Below are 23,668 nucleotides of genomic sequence, written 5' to 3'. Positions count from 1 at the left end.
TCAATTATAGTATGGAAAATTTTTTTATTTCACGGGAAAAATTTTATATTAAAAAATAATAATTTAAAAATTCTACCAATTTTTAAATTTCAAACCTTTACAGAATGTCTTAGAATATCGGTGGCCACCAACTTTTAGTGAAATTTATTTTTTTAAGGTCCCAAAAAAAATTAACAATAATAACAATTTTTCTCTTACAAAACTTTACAGAATGACTTAGAATACCTGTGGCCACCCACTTTCAGTGAAATTTAAATTTTTGTACGTGGTCAAAAAAAACTTAATTAAAATGAATGCGATTCATATAGTGATGTTTGATACCTGTGGTCACCCATATCGTGCTCATATATTGATGTTTCATATCAAATGAATGGGATTCATAGTATATTTATTCGTAGGAAATTGCACGTCATAAGCACTCGACATTGGCTCATTTCAAGGAAACATTTTCTCAGTCTTTCCATCAAAATGGTAAGCTTCGTCATGTACATCATTATGTGTCCGTAATACGTATCAATAGTTCTTTACATATTCGCATAACCTTCCTACTTGTCAGTATAAACGTGGAGGTCATTCGTATAGAAGACAAGCATCTTCCTCGTCATCATCCCCGGCCCTTTCCTCTTCCCCTGTCCTGTCATCTAATCCTCAACCACAATATGGTCCATCACAATATGGATACGTTGGCCCGTCCTCCAATACTCAACAACATGTTACGGGACTTGGCCACATGCGAACTGAATCTCCTCCAGTTCAATCTCCTTTAGCTCCCTCTCCTTCCGTTCCACTCCATTATTCGGCGGAACAATCGAATATTGACGGAAACACAGGTCAAGAAGATAACCGATTCTTCATATGCCCATTTGGATATTCATAAGTACTTCATTTTTATTTTAGTATATGTAATATTTAGGACTTTAGATATTGATGTCAACTGAATTGTCGATGTTGCACAATATCCGTATGATTGCAGATTCACGGATGCTCTGTCTGTTGTGAGGGAATTGAACAAAATAGTAAGAAACTTTTGGATAGGAGAGTATATTAATTACAGAAATGTTCCACAAGAAGTGAAAGAAATATGGTGGAATGAGTTCAAGGTAAGTTTTACATATTTTATTTTCTCACCAATTAAGTTTGGTGTAGTATATTGATGGTCAAGAATGATGTAAAGGGACCAGAACAACTATATAGTTTTCGATACCTAAAGGACCACATATTTTCCCCGACATGAATTTTACAAAATCTGTCTATATTTGTCTGGTGCATGGTTATGGATATGTGATCATCATAATAACTTTCAATTTGTGTTTTTATTCATTGCAACGGAAGTTCAAGTGGGAGGAAGCGGAAGACAATGAAGTGAGAAGAATTTTCAATAAGAAAAACAGTGATTTTATGTGAAATGTCATGAATAGAGCGAAGATCAAGCAAGTGAAGCCGTCTTTCTTTACAGCTGACAATTGGGCGGCAATTAACAAATTTTGGGCATCTGAACAGAGTCGGCAACTCTGTGAGCAGAATAAGAAGAATCGATCTTCTAGCTTTAGTGATGGGTCAGCCACATATGTTGGGGGTTCTATCAACATTGCGGAGTATCGCAAACGACTGGTAAGTCTGTTAAATGAGTTATAAATTAATTTAATTCAATTACTCATGTTTACATTTTGTAGGCACAAGAATTGGGGACGGAACCCACATTTGCAGATACATTTGAACACACATTTCAAAAGAAAGATAAAACATGGACTAGCGATCGAGCAAAAGCTGTTAAGGTATGTAAGGTTATACTTTGGCTTATATGTAAACTATAATGAAAACCGTGAATGCTTTCAATATTTATGGTAGATATATGTATATATATAGTGATTTTATTTTCATCTACATTGTTAATGTAGGAAAAATATGATGAACTTTTAATGAGCAGTGCTAGTGGTAGTGATGATTGTCCTGAGTCTGGGCTACCAGTTGATAATATGGCATTATGGATGGAGGCAACGGGTGGGGTGAAAAAAGGGAAAATATTTGGGATGGGATCGTTGTCAAGGATGTACATGCCGAATAATCCTGGAAGTTCATCATCCACTGCGACTGGTCAAAGGAAGCCATGACAAGACGAGCAATTGACCCAAGAAGTGCATCGTCTTAATAATTTACTTATTCATAAGGACGAACAAATAAATAACTTAGAACAACAAATGAGACTCGTTATGCAACACCTTAACCTCAATCGCTACGACGATCCTCCTGTACCTCCAGCCAATCCAGTAGGTGATGGGCACAATGATGACCAACACATTGATGCCGAGAATGCTGATGATGATGATTTTCTCCAGTCTTTCTAGTTAAAATTCTCAAAATCGGGGGTAAGCTTGCTTCATAATCTTGGTTTTTCATAATTTCACTCATATTCATAAGTAAGAACATTTATGTTCGTCCTGAAACGTATTTTTGTTAACCCTCTTGTTATTTTACACCTAGTTTCACATGCATGCATAAACGCTTTTTTTATATTCTGGACTGATTTATGTATCGACATTTCCTTAGGTCTCGACAAAAGTGACTACTTTTGGTGTCCTGCCATCGTACCAAAGCTGCGTCTTCTTGTGTATAGTTTTTCTGCGTCTTCTATGGTTGTCCCGTCTCTTAGTTCATATTTTGAATGTATTGTAAGATTGAATATCCAATAGCATCATGTCAGACTCTGTAACTTTCCTTCAGTTATTTATTTCAATTATATGTCATTGTGGCTTGTTTGTCAGAATTTATGGTTTGTTCGTTTTTCTGTTTCAATTATATGTCATTGTCTCCTTTGTTTTATATGGACAAGAATTTATGGCCGAAATGATGTAAACATAGCGACGAATATTTTAAGCCGAATTTTGCGATCATTACAGTTCGTCGCTAATTTGCGACGAATACATTTTTCAACGAATTTTTGCGACGAACTTTGCGACGAATTTTGCGACGAAATTTGCGATGTAATTTGCGACGAATTTTGCGACGAAATATTTGCGACGAATTTTGCGACGGATTGAATTCGTCGCTAATTTTGCGACGATTTTGCGACGACATTTGCGACGAATTTTGCGACAAATTTTTGCGACGAATTTCCAACGAATTTCCGACGAAATTTGCGACGAATTTTGCGACGGATAGAGTTCGTCGCAAATTTGCGACGAAATATTTGCGACGAATTTTGCGACGGATTGTATTCGTGGCTAATTTGCGACTAATTTTGCGACGAATTTATGTTCGTCGCAATTTTGCGACGAACTTTTAAATTTTCCGTCGCAAAATTCGTCGCAAATTCGATTTGCAACGGATTTTTCCAAATTTTCCGTCGCAAATTTCGTCGCTAATCCGGTGTTTTTTTGTAGTGATTGTGGTGCGCCTTATAACAATGAGTTAGTAAAGTTCGTAAAAGAAGCTTGTAGAAACGTTAACAACATCATGCCTTATTTCTCATCGGGCAAAGCCTCATTGATGTTCTTCAAGTCCATCATGCGTTTGTTAAACTCATCTAAGTGGGCTCTGATGGATGTCTTCAACCATCCAAAATTGAAAAATCTTTTTTCAACATATAGAAATAATTGTTTAAATCCTTCATCAATAAAGTGACTTTAAGTTTTGCCACAACGTTACAATATCCCTCTGTTCAACCACTTTAATCAATGCCTCTTCCGACAGATTCAACAGGATTATGTTTTTTGCCTTCTCCATCAAGTCTACTTCACCGGCCTTTTTCATTGTTTTTGGCAATTTATTCTTGCCATCCAACGCCTTCGCCAAGCCTTGGGTTGTTAACAAGGCACGCATTTTAATGATCCACTGTCGCAACCTCTCCCTAAGGGCTTCTCGGAAAATAGGTTTAGAGGTATTGCTAGAAAGATGGTCTGAATGATTCATCGAGAAGAGAGTTCTAAGGATCCGTCTGATGTCAACCCAAACGGTCCTTCAATTAAGAGCGGGGGCTCTCCCAAGCCCATACATCGCATGATGTTGGATTTTTATATTTTAAAATTTTTTAACACCTTAAGCATTTTTAGGAGTCACCATTAGCCATTTGAGGTTGGCTAAAAACCAATTGAAACGCTGGAATGTCGTCTCAATTCTTACCCAACTAGAGATTCTAAGCACATGAACTTGTTTACGCTAATGTTTTCATTAACGCCCTTTCGATACCTATAACTTGAAAGTGTGCTATCTAAGTGATCATACAAGCTTGATTTTGTCCATTATGATCCTAAAGGTATTAATCCAGCAAGTGAGCTTGCAAATAATTTTGTAGGGTTCATTTTGATCCTAAACTAATCTAATTGATCTAGAAATGAAATTAACAATCAATTTATTGAAAGGCGGTACGGTAAGTAAACACTCGAGAAATTAAAGAGCATCTATCTAAGTGCGAAAAACAAAAACCCGATATGAGTTGGGCAAAGAATATTACATAGCCTTGCTATTTAGCCCCGAAATATGATCCCTCGGAAGCTTGCTATTAAGGACTAATCCTATGTAAGGTGAGTCCAAATTTAAATGACTAGCTATACTACGTTATTCTAACCATTTTATTCAAAGTGAGACTAAGTCTAATTGGTTTTATAATATATTGCTCAAGCTAATTACCCTATTAAGGTCTAAACTAGCCTGTTTAATACTAATCTAAGCTAAACTAGCCATTGGTCTCCGACCGCCAGACTTGGGTTCTCGACCGCCTCCACCTTGGGCACCACCCTCGCGGCCACTACCTTGTGGTGTCGGTTTCATCCATCCAATCAAAACATGTACTCAAGCAGTATCAAACAATTGGCGATATTCACTACATCCCAATCATACATTCATAAATCTCATGCAGAGCTCAATTAAACAGGCAATTAGGCCAATTGTCCTTGAGAAGCAATCAATCAATTAATAAGTCTCAATGGATCACTTATTCAATTTTGGCCAGATTCTAATCACTTATGTTTTCTAGTAACCTACCCATTGAATGATTCAAGTACCATTAGAAATCTTGAGATATTTACTTCAATGTTCATTAAGGACACTTTTCCATATCCGGACCGCATTGACCTGAATTTGACCAGATTGACCCGACACTCAGAAATTGACGCGGTTTTTAACTCGATTTTAAAAAATACCGGAAAAATAACAAACTTGGTAAAAACCAGATGAAATTTTACATGAAGTTAGACCTAACTGTATTCTTCAACTTTCATGTTTTGAGTTTTTTCAAATGAGTCTTCTATCTCACTAAAGACTCAACTGCAAAGTATTTTGTAAGCCGAATTGATCTTGTTCGGTATTTTGCACATAAGGACCTCTAAAATTTGTTGAAATGGCCTCAAACTTTCTAGTCCATCAATTAAGACCATAAAAAACAACTTTTCAGTTTTGAGTTTTTGCAAAAGTGGACTTCAACTAATTTAATTTTGCAAAACAAATTCGGACAAAACTAAAACCAGATTTTTACCGAAAGCGCGAAAACTTTTCGCTACTTTGCGGATGCGAGTTTTTAGATCAAACAAAGTCGGATTTTTACAAAAGTTATATCACTGCAAAGCTCTCAATCTCTATTTATAGAGACATCTCAAAAGGATTTTATAAATTCTGACCACAAAAAATCCTAAAAATCTAATAACTTGCAGAAGTTAATGGTGCGAATTTGTAACAATCATCACTCATTATCAAATCATACACACAAACACAATCATGCATTCTCAAGCCTAATTCAATCATCTAGAAGCATATCCAAGCAATATTCATCAACATTCAACGATGTTCTTCAACATTCATCATCAATCACCTAAGACATACATCTAAATATGCATTAATCATCATCAAATCATCATCTAAACAACATGCTTTTCAACATGTGATCAAAATAAGTGTAATTAACATCAAACATGCTTGAGGATCACACTAGAGGGTTTCGGCCGAGACATGCTAAGGAGGAATTTAAGCATGCAACTTCAATCAATCACTTCAATTGATTATGATTCTAAGAAGACTAACCTAAACATGCAAAGGCTAGGCTAGATTATCATGTAATCACCATAATCAACTTTGAAATCAACATGCATAGGTTTGGCCACATAAAGAATCTAGGCTAAAATTTCCTAAACATGTAATTGATTCAATAATTCTATGAAAAATTAGTCTAATTCTAAAATCCTTTTATCATTCGATTCAATCACATTCTACTTAGAGCTTGGATCATAAATTTGTTGATCTTCAATTTTTTACTATAATCAATTCAAAGATCTTTGAAGACTCCTACCTTTGATTATCACAACCGGCGAGCACTAGGAGAAAATCGGCCAACTAGTGGAACTCCGGTGAGCAAAAAAGAAGGCGTCGACAACCGTGACTTGAAGGACGTCTTGGACAAACCAATTGCAAGCGTCATCCAACGGAAGGACAACGAGATATGGCCGAAGGATCATCTAAAAGAGCCGGTCTTAGTACTGGCATGGAGTTGTGTGGCTCGGCCGAGCAAGAGAGAGTTTATGTGTTTCAATTTTTTGATCTGAAATTTGGATGTGTATAATGAGGGAAGAGAGAGAAAGTTGTTTATATTTTTTTATCTGAATTTTGAATGTGTATGATGAGAGAAGAGAGAGATACCCCTTTTTGGATGGCAATTTGAAATTTAATCAAATTGTGACCCTTAGATTGATTAAAGGGCTCAAATTGATCCCTTCTTGATAAAGCAACCTCCTCATTGACTGAATTTCTATCACATAGATAGATGACATGTCATAATGGATGGCCAAAATCAAGTGGATAATAGATGATTGAAATTAGGCCTTCGCATGAATCGGTGACATGGCCAATGGCATTTCTATAATTTCACGAAAGGCAATTTTATAATTTTCTGAATGTGAGGAGATGGCTAGTTAGCCGGCCATGGCGGACTGGTCGCACGGTGAAGCTTGGCCAAAAAAAGTGGGCCGGGTCAACAAGTCAATCTGAGTTGACTCAGCTTGACCCGAACTCTTCCAATTGTCCAATTCCTCTAATTTGTATCTATTCCACTAAACAAGCTGACTCGTATGACCAATTGAAATATTATTGGACTTCGCCATGATGATTCAAGTTTAATTTGGTCAAATCAGGTCCACTCGATTCTAATCGACTTGACTTGGCTTGATTAAATTGACTTGTGTTACCCCAATTGTCTTAATTCCCCTTTCAATTCGCTTGAACTGCATTGGTGAGCTTGACCAATTTCATGTTGTTTGGTTATTATGCAAAATTGAGGTTCAATTGATGACATTGGGCATTAATCTAGCATGGGTCAAATTTTATTGGGTTGATTAGGTCATCCCGTCATTGAAATCGTCAATCAATGTCCACTGTTTTGATCAAATTAATTCAAAAGGTTGTGAAAATTGACATTAAAATTTAGTTATTTGGACTTAATCGGATTTAATTTGGGCTAATTGACATTACTCATGAGGACCGATCAGAACTCTTAATTAGGGCTTAAAATTGGGAAAATTCATCTCAAACTTGGAATCTCATAATTGACTTGACAATTGAATGTATTATGACACCTAGATCAAATGTCGTGGAGGAAATTATTCAAAAAAATGGCTACAAATCCGTTAATTTTGAATTTGGCTGATCGGAATTGAAATTTTTTATATGGCCAAAAAATCAATTCTTGATATTTTTTTGTAAAATTGATGAATTCAAAGTTTAATTAAGAATAAAAGAAGTTGTTTTGATGAGTATTTTTTTTGGGATTTTTCCAAAATGTTGACCATGGGTTGTTGATCAAAAAGTCAATTCTAAGGACTTCTTTGTATTATTGGTCAAAGCAATATCTTGATTTAGACAGTATACTAAACGGTCCCTATCGTGATCATAATACCTAATCTCAAGTGTTTACCTTTATATGACTCGTCGGCTAAAAATTAGATGTCAACATCTACAAAACAAAAATTGTTACTCCCGTTGAACTTCTCAAGCTTAACTTTTGCTCCAGACATAATTGCAACAACAAAAGTTTCAAACAGTGATCAAACAAGCAAAAGCCAAAAATCAACTCTAGAAACCCTAATCTTAGCTTTGATACCAATTGTTATAATATAATGCAGAAGCTAATCATATCTTGCAATTAAATATATTCGAAATTATGAGAGAAATAAATGATGAACAACAAAGAATGCTAGAGATTTACGTAGGGCCTGAGTATCGGTACCTATTCTAAATGAAGAGCCAGCCCTAGGAAATCCACTATAAATCCAAAGAATACAGAGTTCACGATCGCTCACATGCTCGAGTATATCTCACACCTAGATTAAATGCAAATTATTATCTCACAATCTCTCATTAAGAATTCACTCAGAAAACTCATAGAGAAAAAATCTGATACTCCTTTTGTTTGTTCAACTGTATCTAATATTAGAGTAGAATATATATTTTATGTATATAACATATTATTCCTATCCAAAATAGAAAACAATTTTTTAGGAAACTTACTCAAACTAGGAAGCTTTATCAAACTAGAGACATATTCTTAACAAAATATGATAGAGATATTATAATTAAATGTTTTAAACATAGCTAAAATTGTAAGTTGTACTAGTGATTAGCATAAAGGATACATGATGCCAAAGTCACATAATTAGTTTTTTTCGAGGGAACTTTCGAAATGTTGGTAATAGTTGTGAATTACATCAAAGATCACTTTAACTTTACAGTGGAATCGTGTGGGCCACGAGACCGGGGAAAACAAAAAGAAAATTGAAAAAGGAGAATGATCCCAATTGGTCTCTCCTCACATTTTGCACCTATGCAATTTTATTAGGGAAAAGTACTAACAAAGTCATAAACCTTTTGCATTTGTTCCAATTTAGTCCTAAAAAAAATTTTGATGCCAATTCAGTCCCAAACCTTTTGCATTTGTGTCAATTTAGTCATAAAAGTACTATCACCGACACTGATGTAAATAACTTTTAATAATATTTTAATAATTTTTTGAATTTTTATTTATTTATTTATTTTATTCTTTTTTTTTCCCCTCCCCTCCCCTCCCTCCTCCAGCCAATCGCCGAACTGGCGACCGGCCACTGGCGCAACCACTCCGTTCACTGGCAAAGTTGCCCTTGCCAGCGAGGGTGAAGACGAGCCTCACCATGGCTGGGCAAGGCTGGACCTCACCAAATCTGGTAAGGTCGTGCCTCGCCTAATGGCCAGCGAGGTCGGGCCTCGCCCAGCCGCCAGCGAGGCTCAAGCCCTCGCCAAAGGCCTTCGTCATGGCCTCCGACGACGGCTCGAGCCTCTCCAGCGGCTAGGCGAGGCCCGATCTCGCCGGCATCTAGCCTCTGGCTGATTGCCGGTCCGGTGACAGGAGGAAGGAGGGAGGGAAAAAAGAAAAGAATAAATAAATAAATAAAAATTCAAAAAAATATTAAAATATTATTAAAAGTTGTCCACGTCAGCGCCGGTGACCGGCTGGCATCCACATCAGCAAAATCAAGCCAAAATTGGCTGGAAGGACTGAATTGGATCAAAGACAAAAATGTTTAGGGCTGAATTGGCACAAAGACAAAAAGGTTTAGGACTGAATTGGCACAAATGCAAAAGGTTTAGGACTGAATTGGCACCAAAAAAAGGTTTAGGACTAAATTGGCACCAATGTAAAAGGTTTAGGACTGAATTGGCACTAAAAAAAGATTTATGACTAAATTGGCAGAAATACAAAAGGTTTAGGACTTTTTTGACACTTTTCCCTAATTTTGTGTCCACTAATTTTTGAAAATATTACTTTTGCATCCTAGAATAACATCCATGAACAAAGGCCCCATCGTTGATCATTTGAAACTCACTACGTAGCTGTATGATTGGGATTTCCATGATTATGGATGATTAATCAAGATGGTTCGCAATGTATACTGCATTAAGCAAAGTTCCAATGAAGAATTATGTAGGGAAAAATGCTAACCATAGTACTGTAGTAGCACCGAGACCCTGTTGGGACCCGACGGGTACCTGATAACTTGAGACGGGTTTGGGATTCCACTTACAGAACTCCATAGAGTTCGAACGGGTTCGTAAAATACTCAAAGTTAATGGGATCGGTTTGCGACGAGATTAGCTGTACCATATCCTTCTCCCCTACCATCCATATTTCTTTAGTTAGTCCTAATGCGTTTTTACAGGTCCATTTCCCGTTCAGCAGAGGTTAGGCCCAACACTGCCTGTCCGAAAGAAATACCTTGAGCCTACCTGGGTTTCCAAGCCCAACTCCTCAATAGTTTTTGGTTTAGCAAACTGAAAGGCCTAGACTTTCATTCTGGAATGCGTTTGGTCTATAGGATTAATGTCAAGTGGAAGTAGCCTCGAATACAACTTCAGTGACAATTCTGATCCGAACTTTTTTTTATCTCAATAAAAAGTACCAACTTTTACTCGAGTCCTAAATCCGGTCCTCGTGATGTGAAATTTTCAAATTGTTCGGGCTAGATTTGAGATTTAAATAAAAGTTGGTGATTTTTATTAGACAAAATAAAATTCGGGCTAGAATTGTCACTTAAGAAAAAGTTAGTGCTTTGTTTTGGAATTAGGGCCTCGTACTAAACGTTAACTATTTTGTAAACCATTCTCCCTGTAGAATTCTTTTGGGTTTGCTTTTTTATGCTCATTATAGGCCTATAGATTCTTAAAGGGTTGCTTTTTATTCATAATATTTTTAAAATATTTCAATACAATAGATCGTGGCTAACTATGATCGGTCCAATATGCTAGTTATCATTCATTTTAAAAGGCTAAATTGAACTTGAATTAAAAAAAACTAAATTATCTCATCATTTATGATTGCGATTTACACCCATCTTGCTATGCCTATGATCATGCTCAATACGATGATCATGATTTAATCCTTTGACCCACCTCAACCGGTTGAATTCTTTGCTCCAGTAACCAGTTGAGGTGTACATAATTGTCGGCCAGATTAATTTCGTCGTGACGATCTACCCTTTCCTATACCTATTGACGCATTGGTAATAGGTTTAACACGAATTAATAATTCGAAGTACAAGATTGACCGTTTCCAGCACGCGCAGAGCGTAGAGAGCATGGAACGAGCTCTCAATTAGATTCTTCAAAAGGCGACAATAAACTAAAATTGCTGATCTAGATAGATGTCCCGATTCAAGTTATGGAAAGAAGGAAATTCCTCAATTTTCAGAATCACAGATAAGTCTATCAGTAACAATGCAGTTGGTAAAAGAAACAAAATGGTACGGGCTTGGAGGGGTATCTTGAAGCCTTCAGGTACTGCAAGGTCTCCTTCAAAGGCCTCCCGTGACTTGAATGAGTCAACAATTGCGGACTCTCTCTCACTCTAGCATGACAGAAACTGGTCAGAGGAACCCGCAAGATCTAACAGCAAGAATTGCTTGCACTAATTGCCAACTGTGCTTCTCTGCATCTGACAAATTTCTTTTTCTTACATTTTTTACATTAATTTCGTTTCAACCATGTGATTCATGTCCTTTTCTGAATCCCATCCTCCGTGGTGTATTCTCCCACACACCCATGCACGGCGTTGTGACTTTACCCCCAGAGGTTTTTCTGCAGCAACACCACCAACATGTGGTGAATTATTGTGGGGTGAGATTGTCTGCAGATGTCCCTACATGACAAATGAAAATGTATGAATGAATGGAGGTGACGGCCCTTTCTGGGAAGCACCACCATATGTAGAGCAACAGTGGTAAACTGACATACATTGATCTTGCCCAACCGATTTCAATGCTTCGAGCCTGATGAACTCAAAAATATCTAGCCTCTTTTGACAGTGTTATCATCTTGTAACGAATTTTAACTGGTGCTGCAGGTGCTCAAATCATTTGCCGTTTCAAATCCTAGAGATGGTAGAATGTTCCTTCCCTTCTAGTTAGATCGAGTGATGATGATCAAAACAATGTCCGTGTTTGATGATGAGGTTTTAGCTTCAATTATATTGTGACTAAATATGGTGAGTGAAAGCTGATTGACGTTATCACTTGACCTCTATAACTAAGAGAAAGTTCCCTTTCTTTCTTTTTTTCGTGTGCAATATTCCGGTCCGTCTTATGATATCCATCTTCCGAGATTAAACTCTCAAGTGTCGGAAATTAAGGCTTTCGTTATGTCATTCGGGAAGCTTTTACTAAGCCCTTGCAAGATAATCGGGCTCTGTATAAGACATAGGATTGCTAAGACCACCTTGCTCCGTTTACCGCTTGAATTAGCTAAACAAAAGCCGGTTAATAATCAATCCTTCTTTGTCTTTTCTAGCTAAAAAATCAGGTGTAGTATCTGCATAGCTAAATCCTTCCTTGTTTGCATTGTAAAGCATGTTAGTGCCTGGTGGACGTAGCATTTCTCTAGAGAAAGAAACCCAAACAGCCCTAGAGCTTAGCCCCTGTAGATTGAGCTGATTGTAGCCCGAGACCGTGTTTGAGCTTGAAACCTGCCTAACTTAAGAAACACGACAGAACTGATGTGATGCCGCCCTGACAAAAGTTCATCTTCATGCTTGCCCTTTCTGAGGAGGAGGAGGGCCATAACTCTCTCCTTTTTCCCTGCTGCACTGGCTTTTTTTACTAGACCCTCACTTTCTGTTTTCTGTTTTCTGTTTACTGTCCCGGCTCAAAAAAAAACCAAAAAAAATTCAATCTCACTCATTCACCCCACCAGTCTGCCTTCTTTACAAGTTCACTGAGCAACAGGGGCTTGTAGTGAAAAAAAGAAAAACAAAAAGAAAAGGGTCGCTTTAGATTTTATTTTTTTTTTGGTCAGTAGGGTCACTTTAGATTATCAAGTACAATTTGTGAGATATGAGGTCACTTTAGAAGCCCGCTGACTTTATATTCAATGGAAATATTAAAGAGGGCTTGGGACACTTAGATGAATTATGAAGCTCTGCCTAACATGGATCATGACACCCACTCCTCAAACACATTCTTTAAGCTTTTTCCACACCCAACAATCAGAGCTTCCCTCATCTTTTTAGCTTTACAATTACAATAATGCAGACTCCTCTGAGCCAAGGGAGACTGCATCTTCATTTCAATAATATAAGCGTCGAACCCGGCCTCTGCCTGCCTTTTCGACCGCCCTTCAAAAGGGTCTTCTTTATCAAGCCCTGAAAAGATCACACGTGCTCAAGGAGAAAAGGAGGAACAGAGGGAAAAAGCAAAAGATCCTGAATGAGCCTTACATGTATGGAACAGCTTGGCTTGCGAAAGTTAAAAGGGTATTTCTGCAATGACCACACAACCAGATAGATAACAAGCTTTTCATGAAGACATAATTTCAATTCGATAAAATATATCTCATTAATCATAGATAGGAAAATAATAGTAGATCTGTAGTTTCAGAAAATATCAACCTTCACATACCCATATCTACAACTTTTATCAGAAAATGAGAGTACAAGATTGATTGGACCCCAGCTTAGTCACCATCCCACAAGTGCAATAAAGTTCCCTACAATTCTAGGAAAAAAACGGGAACCCCTTTTTCATATGTGATGAAGCTGCAGCTGCAACAGTCTGGAGTAGGCCCCTTCTGGTCGGCTCACAAGCTCGGCGTGGCTTCCTTGCTCCACGATCCGCCCATCTTGGACTACGCCAATGCTGTCCACCCCTCTTATGGTCGAGAGCCGGTGAGCCACCAGCACGGTCGTGCGGCCCCTCATCAGCCGCTCGAGCGCTTCCTGCAGCACGCACTCTGATTCGGGATCGAGCGCACTCGTCGCCTCGTCCAGCAGGAGGATCGCAGGGTCCTTGAGGACAGCCCTGGCTATCGCGATCCTTTGCTTTTGCCCTCCGGAGAGCTGGACCCCTCTCTCCCCTACGGGGGTTTTATAACCATCGGGCAATGCACTCACGAATCCGTGCACATTGGCTGCACGGGCCGCTTCAATCACTTCGGCTTCGGTTGCGCCCTCTTTCCCATATGCAATGTTATCGAAAATGCTAGCAGCAAAGAGGGCTGGCTCTTGTTGGACCAGTCCAATCTTGAGCCTAAGAGACTTCAAGTTCAGCCTCCTTATATCCTTGCCATCAATCATGACTTTCCCAGCGATCGGGTCATAGAAGCGCTCGATAAGCGCAATGACTGAGCTCTTGCCCGACCCGCTGGCTCCAACAAGAGCTTGGCTCTGGCCAGCACGGATCCTAAGGTTGAAGTCCTTGAATACAATAACATCAGGTCGGGATGGGTAAGCAAAGTCAACATGCCTGAGTTCGATCTCCCCACGTATCGAGCCAACCTGCTCGGCCTCGGGATCGTCAGGGTCGATCCTTGTCTGACGGTCCAAAATGGAAAAGACGGATCCCACCGCCTCACCACCCCTAATGATCTCTGGGGCAAGGCTCACAGTCTCTGCGACAGAATTGGCGGTGATCACAAGGACAACGAAAACTTTGATCACCTTGGAGAAGGTGGACATGCCCCTGCTCACCAAGTGGGCACCGTACCACAGAATCAGGGCCTCAGAGCCATATAGAGCAAGTTGAGAGACACCGAAGAGGAGGCCGGCAGTTTGGCTGCGGCCGAGGCTCCTCATCTGCGGAAGGTGGAGCTCGTGGCAGAACAAGGAGAGGATCTTATTTTGGGCATTGAATGCTGCTACAGTTCTGATGTTGCTCACTCCCTCTCCCGCAATCATGCTAGTCTTGGCATGGGCCTTGGCTGTGTCTCCAGCAAAGCCTTTGAGAGAGAGTTGCTGCCAAATCAAAACCAACACGATTGGGGCGAAATTATCAGGAAATTGCATATAGCAAGTGATGCTTCTGAGATGATGATAGCTATGAGTTGATATGATATGTTTTAAACTCCATGGCTTCAAATCATTCCACGATCACTGACATTGTACTTTCTTGCTTATCTCCTTCCATTTTCATGCTAATCTCATTGTTCGAATCTCATCATTAGAGAAACCAAATTTCGTATATCATCTTGAAACGTGAGGGAATCAGGTTTCAGGACTATTTGGAAGAGAAAAAAAAAAGGTACTGTGAAGATTGAAAAAAACTCGGTTGCCCATTGATTTCTCCCACCAAAAAATTCAAAGTGACACAGAAAACAATTTGCCTTTACATTTAGCATGGATGTCCTAGACTCCTAGTGTCTTGAGTTCCTTTATATCCACGTGAAATCAAAAGCTTCACACTCATTGCAAATCTTCTCCCCATGTTTGCAAAATTTAGGCTCAGGAGTGTTGCATACGTGACTGACAGTGACGACTATTCTACATGAATTTTCACTACTGAAGAGAGTGCCCACCAAGAAAGTGCCAAAAACAAGCCTAATACATATCAAAGGACCAACCAGGCAAGACGTAGGGTTACCTCCTACAGTGGACAAAGGACTTCAGTGTAACTATCATCACAAGAAAAACAATAATAAAAAAGAGCCACGGCCTTTCTACGATACCGATCTTTTGTCATACTAGGCCATACTCAAGTTCATTTCATCGTAATTCCAGTACAAAATCTCAGACCACCCAAGTGCTTAGATAACTTCAATAAACAGTCACTTGTGCGGTACAGCGCTAGCGTAGAAGTCACGATAAAATGAACCCACGACACGGACCATAGAAAAGCCCGGTATGGTACCACCTTCATCACAATTCATGTAATCAAAGCAGCACCCAATCCTAGGTGTTTACCGTGTGATTCTTGAGAACCCATGAACTGGATACCTACAATTACGAGCCACGAGACGACAATGTCCCGGAAAGGGCTCTCAGACATGCGAATGTCCGTAAGGTTATAAGGAGCTCCACATGCTCTTCATCAGTACATCTTAGGGTTCATAGTGGAAAGAGGCCAAGTGCAAAAAGAAACGTTGAAAGTTTAAGAACTGAAAGATCAAATTTCGTCAGGAACGGATTGCAGAAGAGCCAAAGGAAAAAACGAAGACCCGGATTCTGCATTAGCGGGGATCGGGCCGGGTGGGACCGGGATCCAGTCAGCATCGGGTCTTCATCCGATCAACGACGGATCCCAACCGTTGCCACGAACTGATATCATTAAGCGAGCGGTGGCGATGCGAAATCATTTAATATCAAATAATAAATCTTAAAACTTCCCGCGACATTTAATGAAAATCCACCAGCCTTTCACATTTTCCAAAAAGTCTCGTTTGCAAACTCGAGAAGCTGCGAAGCCCCAAATAAAATAATTTGATAAAAAAGCAGAAAGCTCAAATTATAAAAAAAAGAAAAAGAAAAAGAAAGATAAACTGAACATCGAGGGGTCAATGGTTTTGGGACTTCGGGACTTGGGGAGGATGGAGCAGCACGTGCAGAGCTGACACATTTTCTTAATTTCTTCGTTTCTTTTTTCCTTTGTTTTTTGTCGTTTGGTGTAGCGCTTGTCGTGTAATGGGACAGGATCAGCGTGTAGTTAGATTCCCGTAGGCATCACAGGAATCTATCTGGGCCCTTGTACTGTTGTGTGGTTTCCTCCTCTTTTTCACTCCTTTAGGTTTAGATGTTATTCACCACTCCTACCATCGTGCTATATCATTCATGTTTCTTATTGATTGAAGCTTGACTTTTGATTCCATCTTAACATAAATGATCGTTTATGTCTAAACATCAAAATTAGTATATGATTTGGGGCAACTTAAATCGTACTTAAATTAGCCCCCCAGTTAGAATTAATTTCTGTTCAACATCAAACACCTAAAACATCTAAAACCCATCGTATACCTTGATGGGTAAATTCCGAGTCCCCGCATACCCTACTAGTAAGACGCAAGCCAAAGCACGGATAGATTACCGAAACATGGAATTGTTTGCACTCGGCGTCGTGGAAAAACCGAACATGTGCAATGCATGTAATTCACACACAAGTCCGGTCCCTAAACATTAAATCGGTGCATGGAGTTAAGGTATGTAAAGCTTTATTCATGATTTATGAATAATTTAGGGTTTTTTTTTTCATTTGAGGCTTATTATTTTTATTGTTATTATATGAATGAGATCTGATTTAGCGTAGACAAATCAATGAAAAATTCGTAGGTGAAGTGGAGCTTTTTACCTGAGCGAAGTTGGCAAGGACCAGAAGAGGGAAGGTGGCCAGGATCAGGAGAGACACCCTCCACTCGATAATGAAAGCCACGATGAAGGAAGTGAGCAGCGAGGTCATGTTCTGCAATATCACCGATATCCTCTCGGCGATCGCCGACTTCACGTCCGCGGCGTCAGTCGCCAGACGAGCCGCCACCAGGCTCGAGTTGTGCTCCTCCTCGTCGAACCATCCGACTTCATTCCTCAGAATTGCTGGACAATGAACACGAATTAAATCTCAATCGGCACAAACAAATAACTTGTGACAAAAGCAAATGTATGAGCAAACAGAAGCGTGATTCAAGATCGATACCTGCAAGCATCATCCTCCTCACTCTGGTGGTGAGGTTCTCTCCCATGATGCTGAAGAAGTAATGTTGGATCAGGTACGCAACGACAGCATAGAGGCCAGCCCCTATGTAGATAAACACATACTCCTTCGTCTTCCTCTCCATGGAGGCCGGGTTTCTGTAGTAGAACACCTCGATCATGTTGCTCATAACAATCGCAAAGGTCGGCCCGATGAACCCCGAGAGCACAGACCCTGCGGCACCCATTATGGAGTAGGGCCACTCGGGGGCATTCAGCTTGAGGAGCCTGCAGAAGTAGCCATCAGGCGCGGGGTTCCTCCTCTCAGTCTCGGCATTCGAGACCATCTCGATGCGGCCGTCGGCACCAGTGCTGTATGAGTAGCTCAGGTTCCTCAGGCTGCCAGACCGGAGGCTCAGGGACTTGGTCGAGAGCGAGTGGCTTAGCCGCGATGACCGACACCTGCGTGTTGACGGGTTCGAGAAGTCCCTATTCCCAACCATCTCCTGGAACCTGATCAGCGAGGCATAGGCCCCGGCCTTGGCAATCAGCTCATCGTGGGTCCCGGTCTCGACGACCTGCCCCTGCTGTATGACCGCAATGCCGTCGACGTTCCTGATGGTGGAGAGACGGTGCGCGACGACCACGGTGGTCCGGCCTACCATGAGGCGGTCAAGTGCCTCCTGGACTATGCTCTCTGAGCCGGCATCAAGTGCGCTGGTGGCCTCATCGAGTAGGAGGACTTTGGGGTTTTTCAACATAGCCCGCACAATCGCGATTCTTTGTTTCTGACCTCCCGATAGCTGGACTCCTCGCTCCCCTACCTGCTTTCAAATTCAGAAGCAGATAGCTCAGAGTGATTCAACCGTAATTCCGTTAGATTGAGGTGTATACTAATTAGAGACAGAGCCTGACCTGAGTACTGTAACCTTTAGGAAGCAAGGTAATGAAGCTATGAGCATTCGCTGCAGAAGCGGCTGCTTCCACTTCGGCTGTCGTGGCATCCGGCTTACCGTAAAGTATGTTTTCGAGTATAGTGGTGGCAAAGAGAGCGGGCTCTTGATTGACAAGGCCAATCTGATCACGTAGCCATTTCAGCTGCAGCGCCTTCAGGTCGACACTGTCCAGCAAAACTTGCCCTGTTCAATCATTTTAACATAAGTTACAGTCCAACTAAGCCGTTTCACCAATCAATCCATCGTTCTTAACAAGGGAGATTTCTGTCACCTTGATTAGGATCGTAGAATCTCTCGATCAAGGACACAACGGTGCTCTTCCCAGAGCCACTCCCACCAACAACGGCGATGGTTTTTCCCGCCGGGAAGGAAATGGAGAAATTGCGGAAGATGATTACGTCCGGCCTCGACGGGTAGCTGAACGTCACATCCTTGAACTCGATGTTCCCATTGATCTCGGGCAAGCATTTCCCATTGGAAGGATCATGAGCTATGGAGGGTTTTTGCTTGATCACTTCCATCAGCTTGTATCCCGCTGCTTTGCCTTTGCTGAACGCTCCGAGGTTCGAAAATGATTGGCCCAAACTCCTAAAAAAGACGAGAAAATCACAAGATCATTATCAATTGCTAAAATTATGGTTTGTTATCATTGTGAATAGATGAATTCAATTAGCTTTAGGGCTTACATGCCACCAACAATGGCGGAGAAAATAGCCGTGAATGCCTTCCCTCCATCTGTCTGTCCGTTCCTGATGAAGACACCGGCATACCAGAAGACGAGCGCCCATGACATGCACGCAATGCCGTATGTACATCCCAGCCCCAAGCCCTTGGCCATACCAGCCTTGTACCCAAGCTTCAGCGTGTTTTGTATTGCGTCTGAGTAGGAATTCAGGGCCTTGCTCTCGCCAACATAAGAGTAGACGGTCCGGACTTGTGCAATCGCCTAGTGCAGAAATCAAGATCAGAATTTATCAAATTCGCGCCGAGTCTCGTAAACTCATGGATATGGTAACATACATAGATCAAATATTATGCCCTTTGTCTGCTTTGGTACCAAAAGATAAAAGAGATAAAACAAGCACAGCATCTAGACTCAGATTAATCTAATAGGCTTCAACAAAACTCAACACCCTTCAAAGATACTGTTCTTTCACTTTCTGCAAGAAGAGGAAAAACCCACACACCTGCTCGGCAATTATGCCGGCATTCGCATAAGATTCGCGACTCTTAGACGTGAGGCCGGTGAGCGTATAAGCATACAAGCCCCCAGCGAAAGCGATTCCAGGAATCACAGCCACACTCAGCAGCGCAAGCCTCCATGCGGCCACGAAACCGACCACCAGCCCAGCCAGAAACGTCGACAGATAGTGTATGAAGTTGCCAACCTTCAGAGAAACATTAAAAAATCAGAAAATTAAAACAGAAAATCACTGATGACCATCAGCCAACAAAAAGAAGAGAGAGCCATCAGCCAAGGAATAGAATGAAGCGCGGCGCACGTTAACTTGGGCTGGCTAACTCGCGCCGTCAAAGTCCAGGGTTCAGATCATGGGACCCGCCTTAGCCATAAAAGAGAGAGCACCAACCACCCAGACGAGCACTTCACGATTTAACGACACCCCAAAGCTAGATTTTGCACTCCGGACAGGGCAAAAACCAGAGGATAAAACGTAAAAAGTGGAGAGGACGAGAGCTGGGGACTCTGACCTTCTCGCTAATGGCGTCTTGGACAAGCAGAGTGTCCGTCGAGACGCTGAAGACGATATCTCCGGTTCGAGCATCGGTGTCGAAGAACCCCACGTCTTGCCTCAACACGGCCTCCAAGTACTTCTTCCTCAACGTGCTCGCTTGCCTTTCTCCGGTATACATCCAACAAGCGATCTCTGTTTTTGGATCGTTCAAGATAATGAGTCCACAGACTTGGTCAATTCGTGGTTGGATAGAGTTGAATGCAGTGCGGACGACGACACGTGAACAGAGAAATGACACGGCGCTGATCGGTCCCGGAAAGACCCATTTGCACATAAATGCGAGTAGTTCCAATTAATGAGCAAAAGAGAACAATGAAAAAGGAATAGCTCACCTGCATAGGAAGAAAAGCAAACGACCAGCCCAAGATACACGAAGTAGAGTGCATACTGCATCAAGAATTTAAAAAGAGACCTAGAGATCAGAAACTTTAACCAGATTCAAGATCTAAATCTGCGGCGGAAGAACAATGAAAAATGGAGGGGGTCATTCGAGCAGAAGATTGACAAGAAATTTCGAACCTTTGACACTTCTTGGGTCATCTTCTTCAAATCGGACTGGTTCTTGCCGAACCCGTTAACCATTTCGCCGAACAAGAGGAAGAAGACGGGCATTGAAGATCCGTGGATAATAGCTCCTACGCTGCCAGAGATCATGAGCAGCCAATCGTACTTGTCGGCGAACGAGAAGAGCTGGTAAAAGGGCAAGCTCTGCTCCTTCTTCTTCTCTGCATCGGGCAATGCTTTTCCATCTCCGCTCTCTGCCATCTTTTTTTTCTTCCTCGTGTCTTTCTCTTTCTCTCTCTCTCTCTCGCTTGTCTCGAGATATGTAGGAGAGATTGAGAAGGGATCAGCTGGATGGTTGACTCAGGATGAAGAAACTCTTCAGGAGAGTTCAAGAGCGAGGATGGTGTCCCTGGATTCTCGCCATTGAAGGAAAAGATCTGATGACCACCCTTTCCTCTGCTGTACGTGCTCTCTCTCTCTCTCTCTCTACAGGGGCACTGACAGTGCAGCAGTTTCGCTCATCAGCTCGCCTTTGCTGGAGAGAAAAAAGGCAGAGACCATGAGTAGAGAGAGAGAGAGAGAGAGAGAGAGAGTGAATGAATGAGAGTGACAGTGAGTGTGTTGAGAGTCTTGAGACCAAGCGGTCAAAGAAAGTGGAGAGAAAATGAGTTCGACGAGCGAGTGGCGTGAGGCCGCTTTATAGAAGGGGAGCTCATGACTGCGAGCCCATCGCATTTTTTTGGTAAATTATTCAGTATCTTTCCTTTTCTTGCATCCAAGTAAAAAACTTCTTTGAGGAGGAGATCATCATCAGACCATATGCAAATTGAATTGATTTCATGATCTGTTGAACCGTTGCTTGCTAATGTCAAAGAACAAATTATTTGTTTTTACTATTAATGACTGTGTGATAAATTATGATAATTTTTTTGAAAATAGAAAAAAATTAATCCAGGCTAAGAGGAATCTGGTAACTGGGTTTTAGTGCCGGGCTTGCTTTTGAGTTATGCCTCGAGTTCTGAGCAGCCCAGAGGACCCTTTTCTTTATGCGTAAAACTGCATGTTGGAATTTCGAAGCATATACTTACATATATATATATATATATTAAATAATGAATATATAAATAAAGAAAGAAAAGAGGGGGGAAGATAATAACATGACACAGGCTGGTTCTTGTGTTGTTTTTTTTGGTCGAATGGCTGGTTCTTGTTTGCAAGCGAAGGACTCATCAGATTCGACGGTGAAAAGAGAGAGAAACAGTGATGCACTGGATGGCTTTGTATGATTGCTTCGTAAAGTCATTCTCAAGCCCAAGTGTCAAACCATATTCATGAACCCAATAAATCACAAAAAATAAAAATGAAAAATAAATAAAATAAAAACCAAATTCATGAATGTTGATGATACCGTGAGTTGAAAGGAACGGTTTGCTAGGAAGGCGTTCTCTTTCTGTGATTTGCGCTTCGAGGGATTGCTCCTGTGCTTTTATTGTCCTTCGCTCTTTCGAAACTTCATTTCAGCCTCGAAGCCATTTTGGGGAATCCACCCCTCTTTTGACTACCACGTTCCGTGCTTCTCGGGCACGTTTTGCAATTTTGACCAGCTCGGCTCCCGCGGAATTTACAACCGAGAACCCAGATTTCTTGTTTTGTTATTGACGTTTGTCCTTCCAAAATTTGATTGTTATCTCCTTTTCTACATGAAAATTTGAAAGTTCAGCTTCAGAACTAGAGAGTTCATTAGATTTTTTTAAAGGGAAAATGATATAAATAGTCCATAGACTTGAGTTCAATGTGTAATGTGATCCCTAGATTTTTAATTTGTTCAATATGGTGTACGAACTTTAACCCAATATGCAATATCATTTCTAAACTTTCAATTTGTTCAACATGATCCCAGAACTTTTTATACATCTTCAATCTAGTCCCTGAACATGAAAATGTTCGATATTGTTCTTGAACTTGAATTAATGGAATGATAATATTGAACATTTTCATATAGTCTAAGGATTAGATTAAACATGTATCAAGAGTTTATGAACCACATTGCACATTGAGCTGAAATTCAGGGATAACATTGGACGAATTAAAAGTTTAGAGATCAAATTGCATATTAGGTCATATTTCTGAAACTATTTATGTATTATCTCTTTTTGAAAACTAGCCTTAGGCATGCGTTTCAAGCATGCATGATTACTTGCTAGGGTTGCACCCGATTGATGATGAAGGAAAAGCAGTAAAGAAACCTCGGAACGTGGATGGAGGCGGTTTGTTCAATTTTATGCATTGTTTACCTTTTGTTTATGTACTAAACTTTAATCTGGAATTTAATTAATTCAAGACTCGAGAAGACCTATAAGGAGAGAAGCACATTCCATTTTCAAGGTAAAGAGAAATAGATAATGATAATGATTTTGCGCATTTCGCTTATCATGACTATCCATGGAATTTAATCAATTTATGTCTGCTTATATTGTTTTCTTAATACCTACAGGACTTTACTAATTTAGTTTCTATCGTCTTTGGCCAAAAAAGGATGCACTTAGGCATCTTGTATAGTAAACATATAATAAAGGGCAAAAGCCACTAAAAACCCTAAAACCATGCCCACTGTAATATATTTACCCTAAATTTTTCTTTGTGACATAAAAAATCCCAAATTTACATCCGTGTGATACATTTACCCTCTGTCAAAGTTCTGTCAATGAAAATTATTACAAATCTACCTATATGGAGCTAGAAGAAAACAGTATTGACATAGCGCCCACGTGGCTTGAGTGAAATAAAAACGATATCATTTTAGCTGAAAATTATCTAACGGAACTTTGACGAATGAAGATAAATGTGTCACATAGGTACAACTTTGGGGTTTTTTATGTCACAAGAAAAATTTTAGGGTAAATATGTCACTATAGGCACATTTTGAGATTTTTTTTTATGTAAAACAAAGTTCAGAGTAAATATGTCATGGTGGGCATAGTTTGGAGTTTTTTTTTTTGGCTTATTCCCTAAAATAAAATAGGTAGTCCCACTTTATGTACTTTTTTGTTCATGCATTTATTAAA

General features: G+C 40.3%; 1 protein-coding gene across 1 annotated transcript; it reads right to left on the bottom strand.

The window, feature by feature from the left end:
* Positions 1-13,309: 13,309 nt before the first annotated feature.
* LOC115688136 (ABC transporter B family member 19) lies at positions 13,310-21,246 on the bottom strand. The gene is made up of 10 exons (XM_056313104.1): positions 20,619-21,246; positions 20,432-20,486; positions 20,056-20,231; positions 19,533-19,733; positions 19,032-19,291; positions 18,617-18,933; positions 18,305-18,528; positions 17,394-18,213; positions 17,052-17,293; positions 13,310-14,728 (listed from the first exon to the last, which is right to left on the bottom strand). The coding sequence occupies exons 1-10, from the start codon at positions 20,862-20,864 to the stop codon at positions 13,520-13,522; spliced, it is 3,750 nt and encodes a 1,249-aa protein (XP_056169079.1). The 5' UTR covers positions 20,865-21,246; the 3' UTR covers positions 13,310-13,519.
* Between the last annotated feature and the right edge of the window lie 2,422 nt (positions 21,247-23,668).

The sequence above is a fragment of the Syzygium oleosum genome, unplaced genomic scaffold, assembly GCF_021117445.2.
Source record: "Syzygium oleosum isolate NSW1041296 unplaced genomic scaffold, Sole_v2.1 Sole_v2.07, whole genome shotgun sequence".
In the NCBI taxonomy this organism is placed as follows: Eukaryota; Viridiplantae; Streptophyta; class Magnoliopsida; order Myrtales; family Myrtaceae; genus Syzygium; species Syzygium oleosum.
This window is presented reverse-complemented; position numbering and strand designations above follow the sequence as displayed.

Excerpts from the sequence above, each read along its gene's own strand:
- LOC115688136 (XM_056313104.1), bottom strand. The coding sequence starts at position 20,864 with ATGGCAGAGAGCGGAGATGGAAAAGCATTGCCCGATGCAGAGAAGAAG. Across the intron at positions 19,734-20,055 it reads AAGACGCCATTAGCGAGAAG|GTTGGCAACTTCATACACTA; the intron begins GTCAGAGTCCCC and ends GTTTCTCTGAAG. Across the intron at positions 17,294-17,393 it reads GAGGAGGATGATGCTTGCAG|CAATTCTGAGGAATGAAGTC; the intron begins GTATCGATCTTG and ends TTCATTGTCCAG.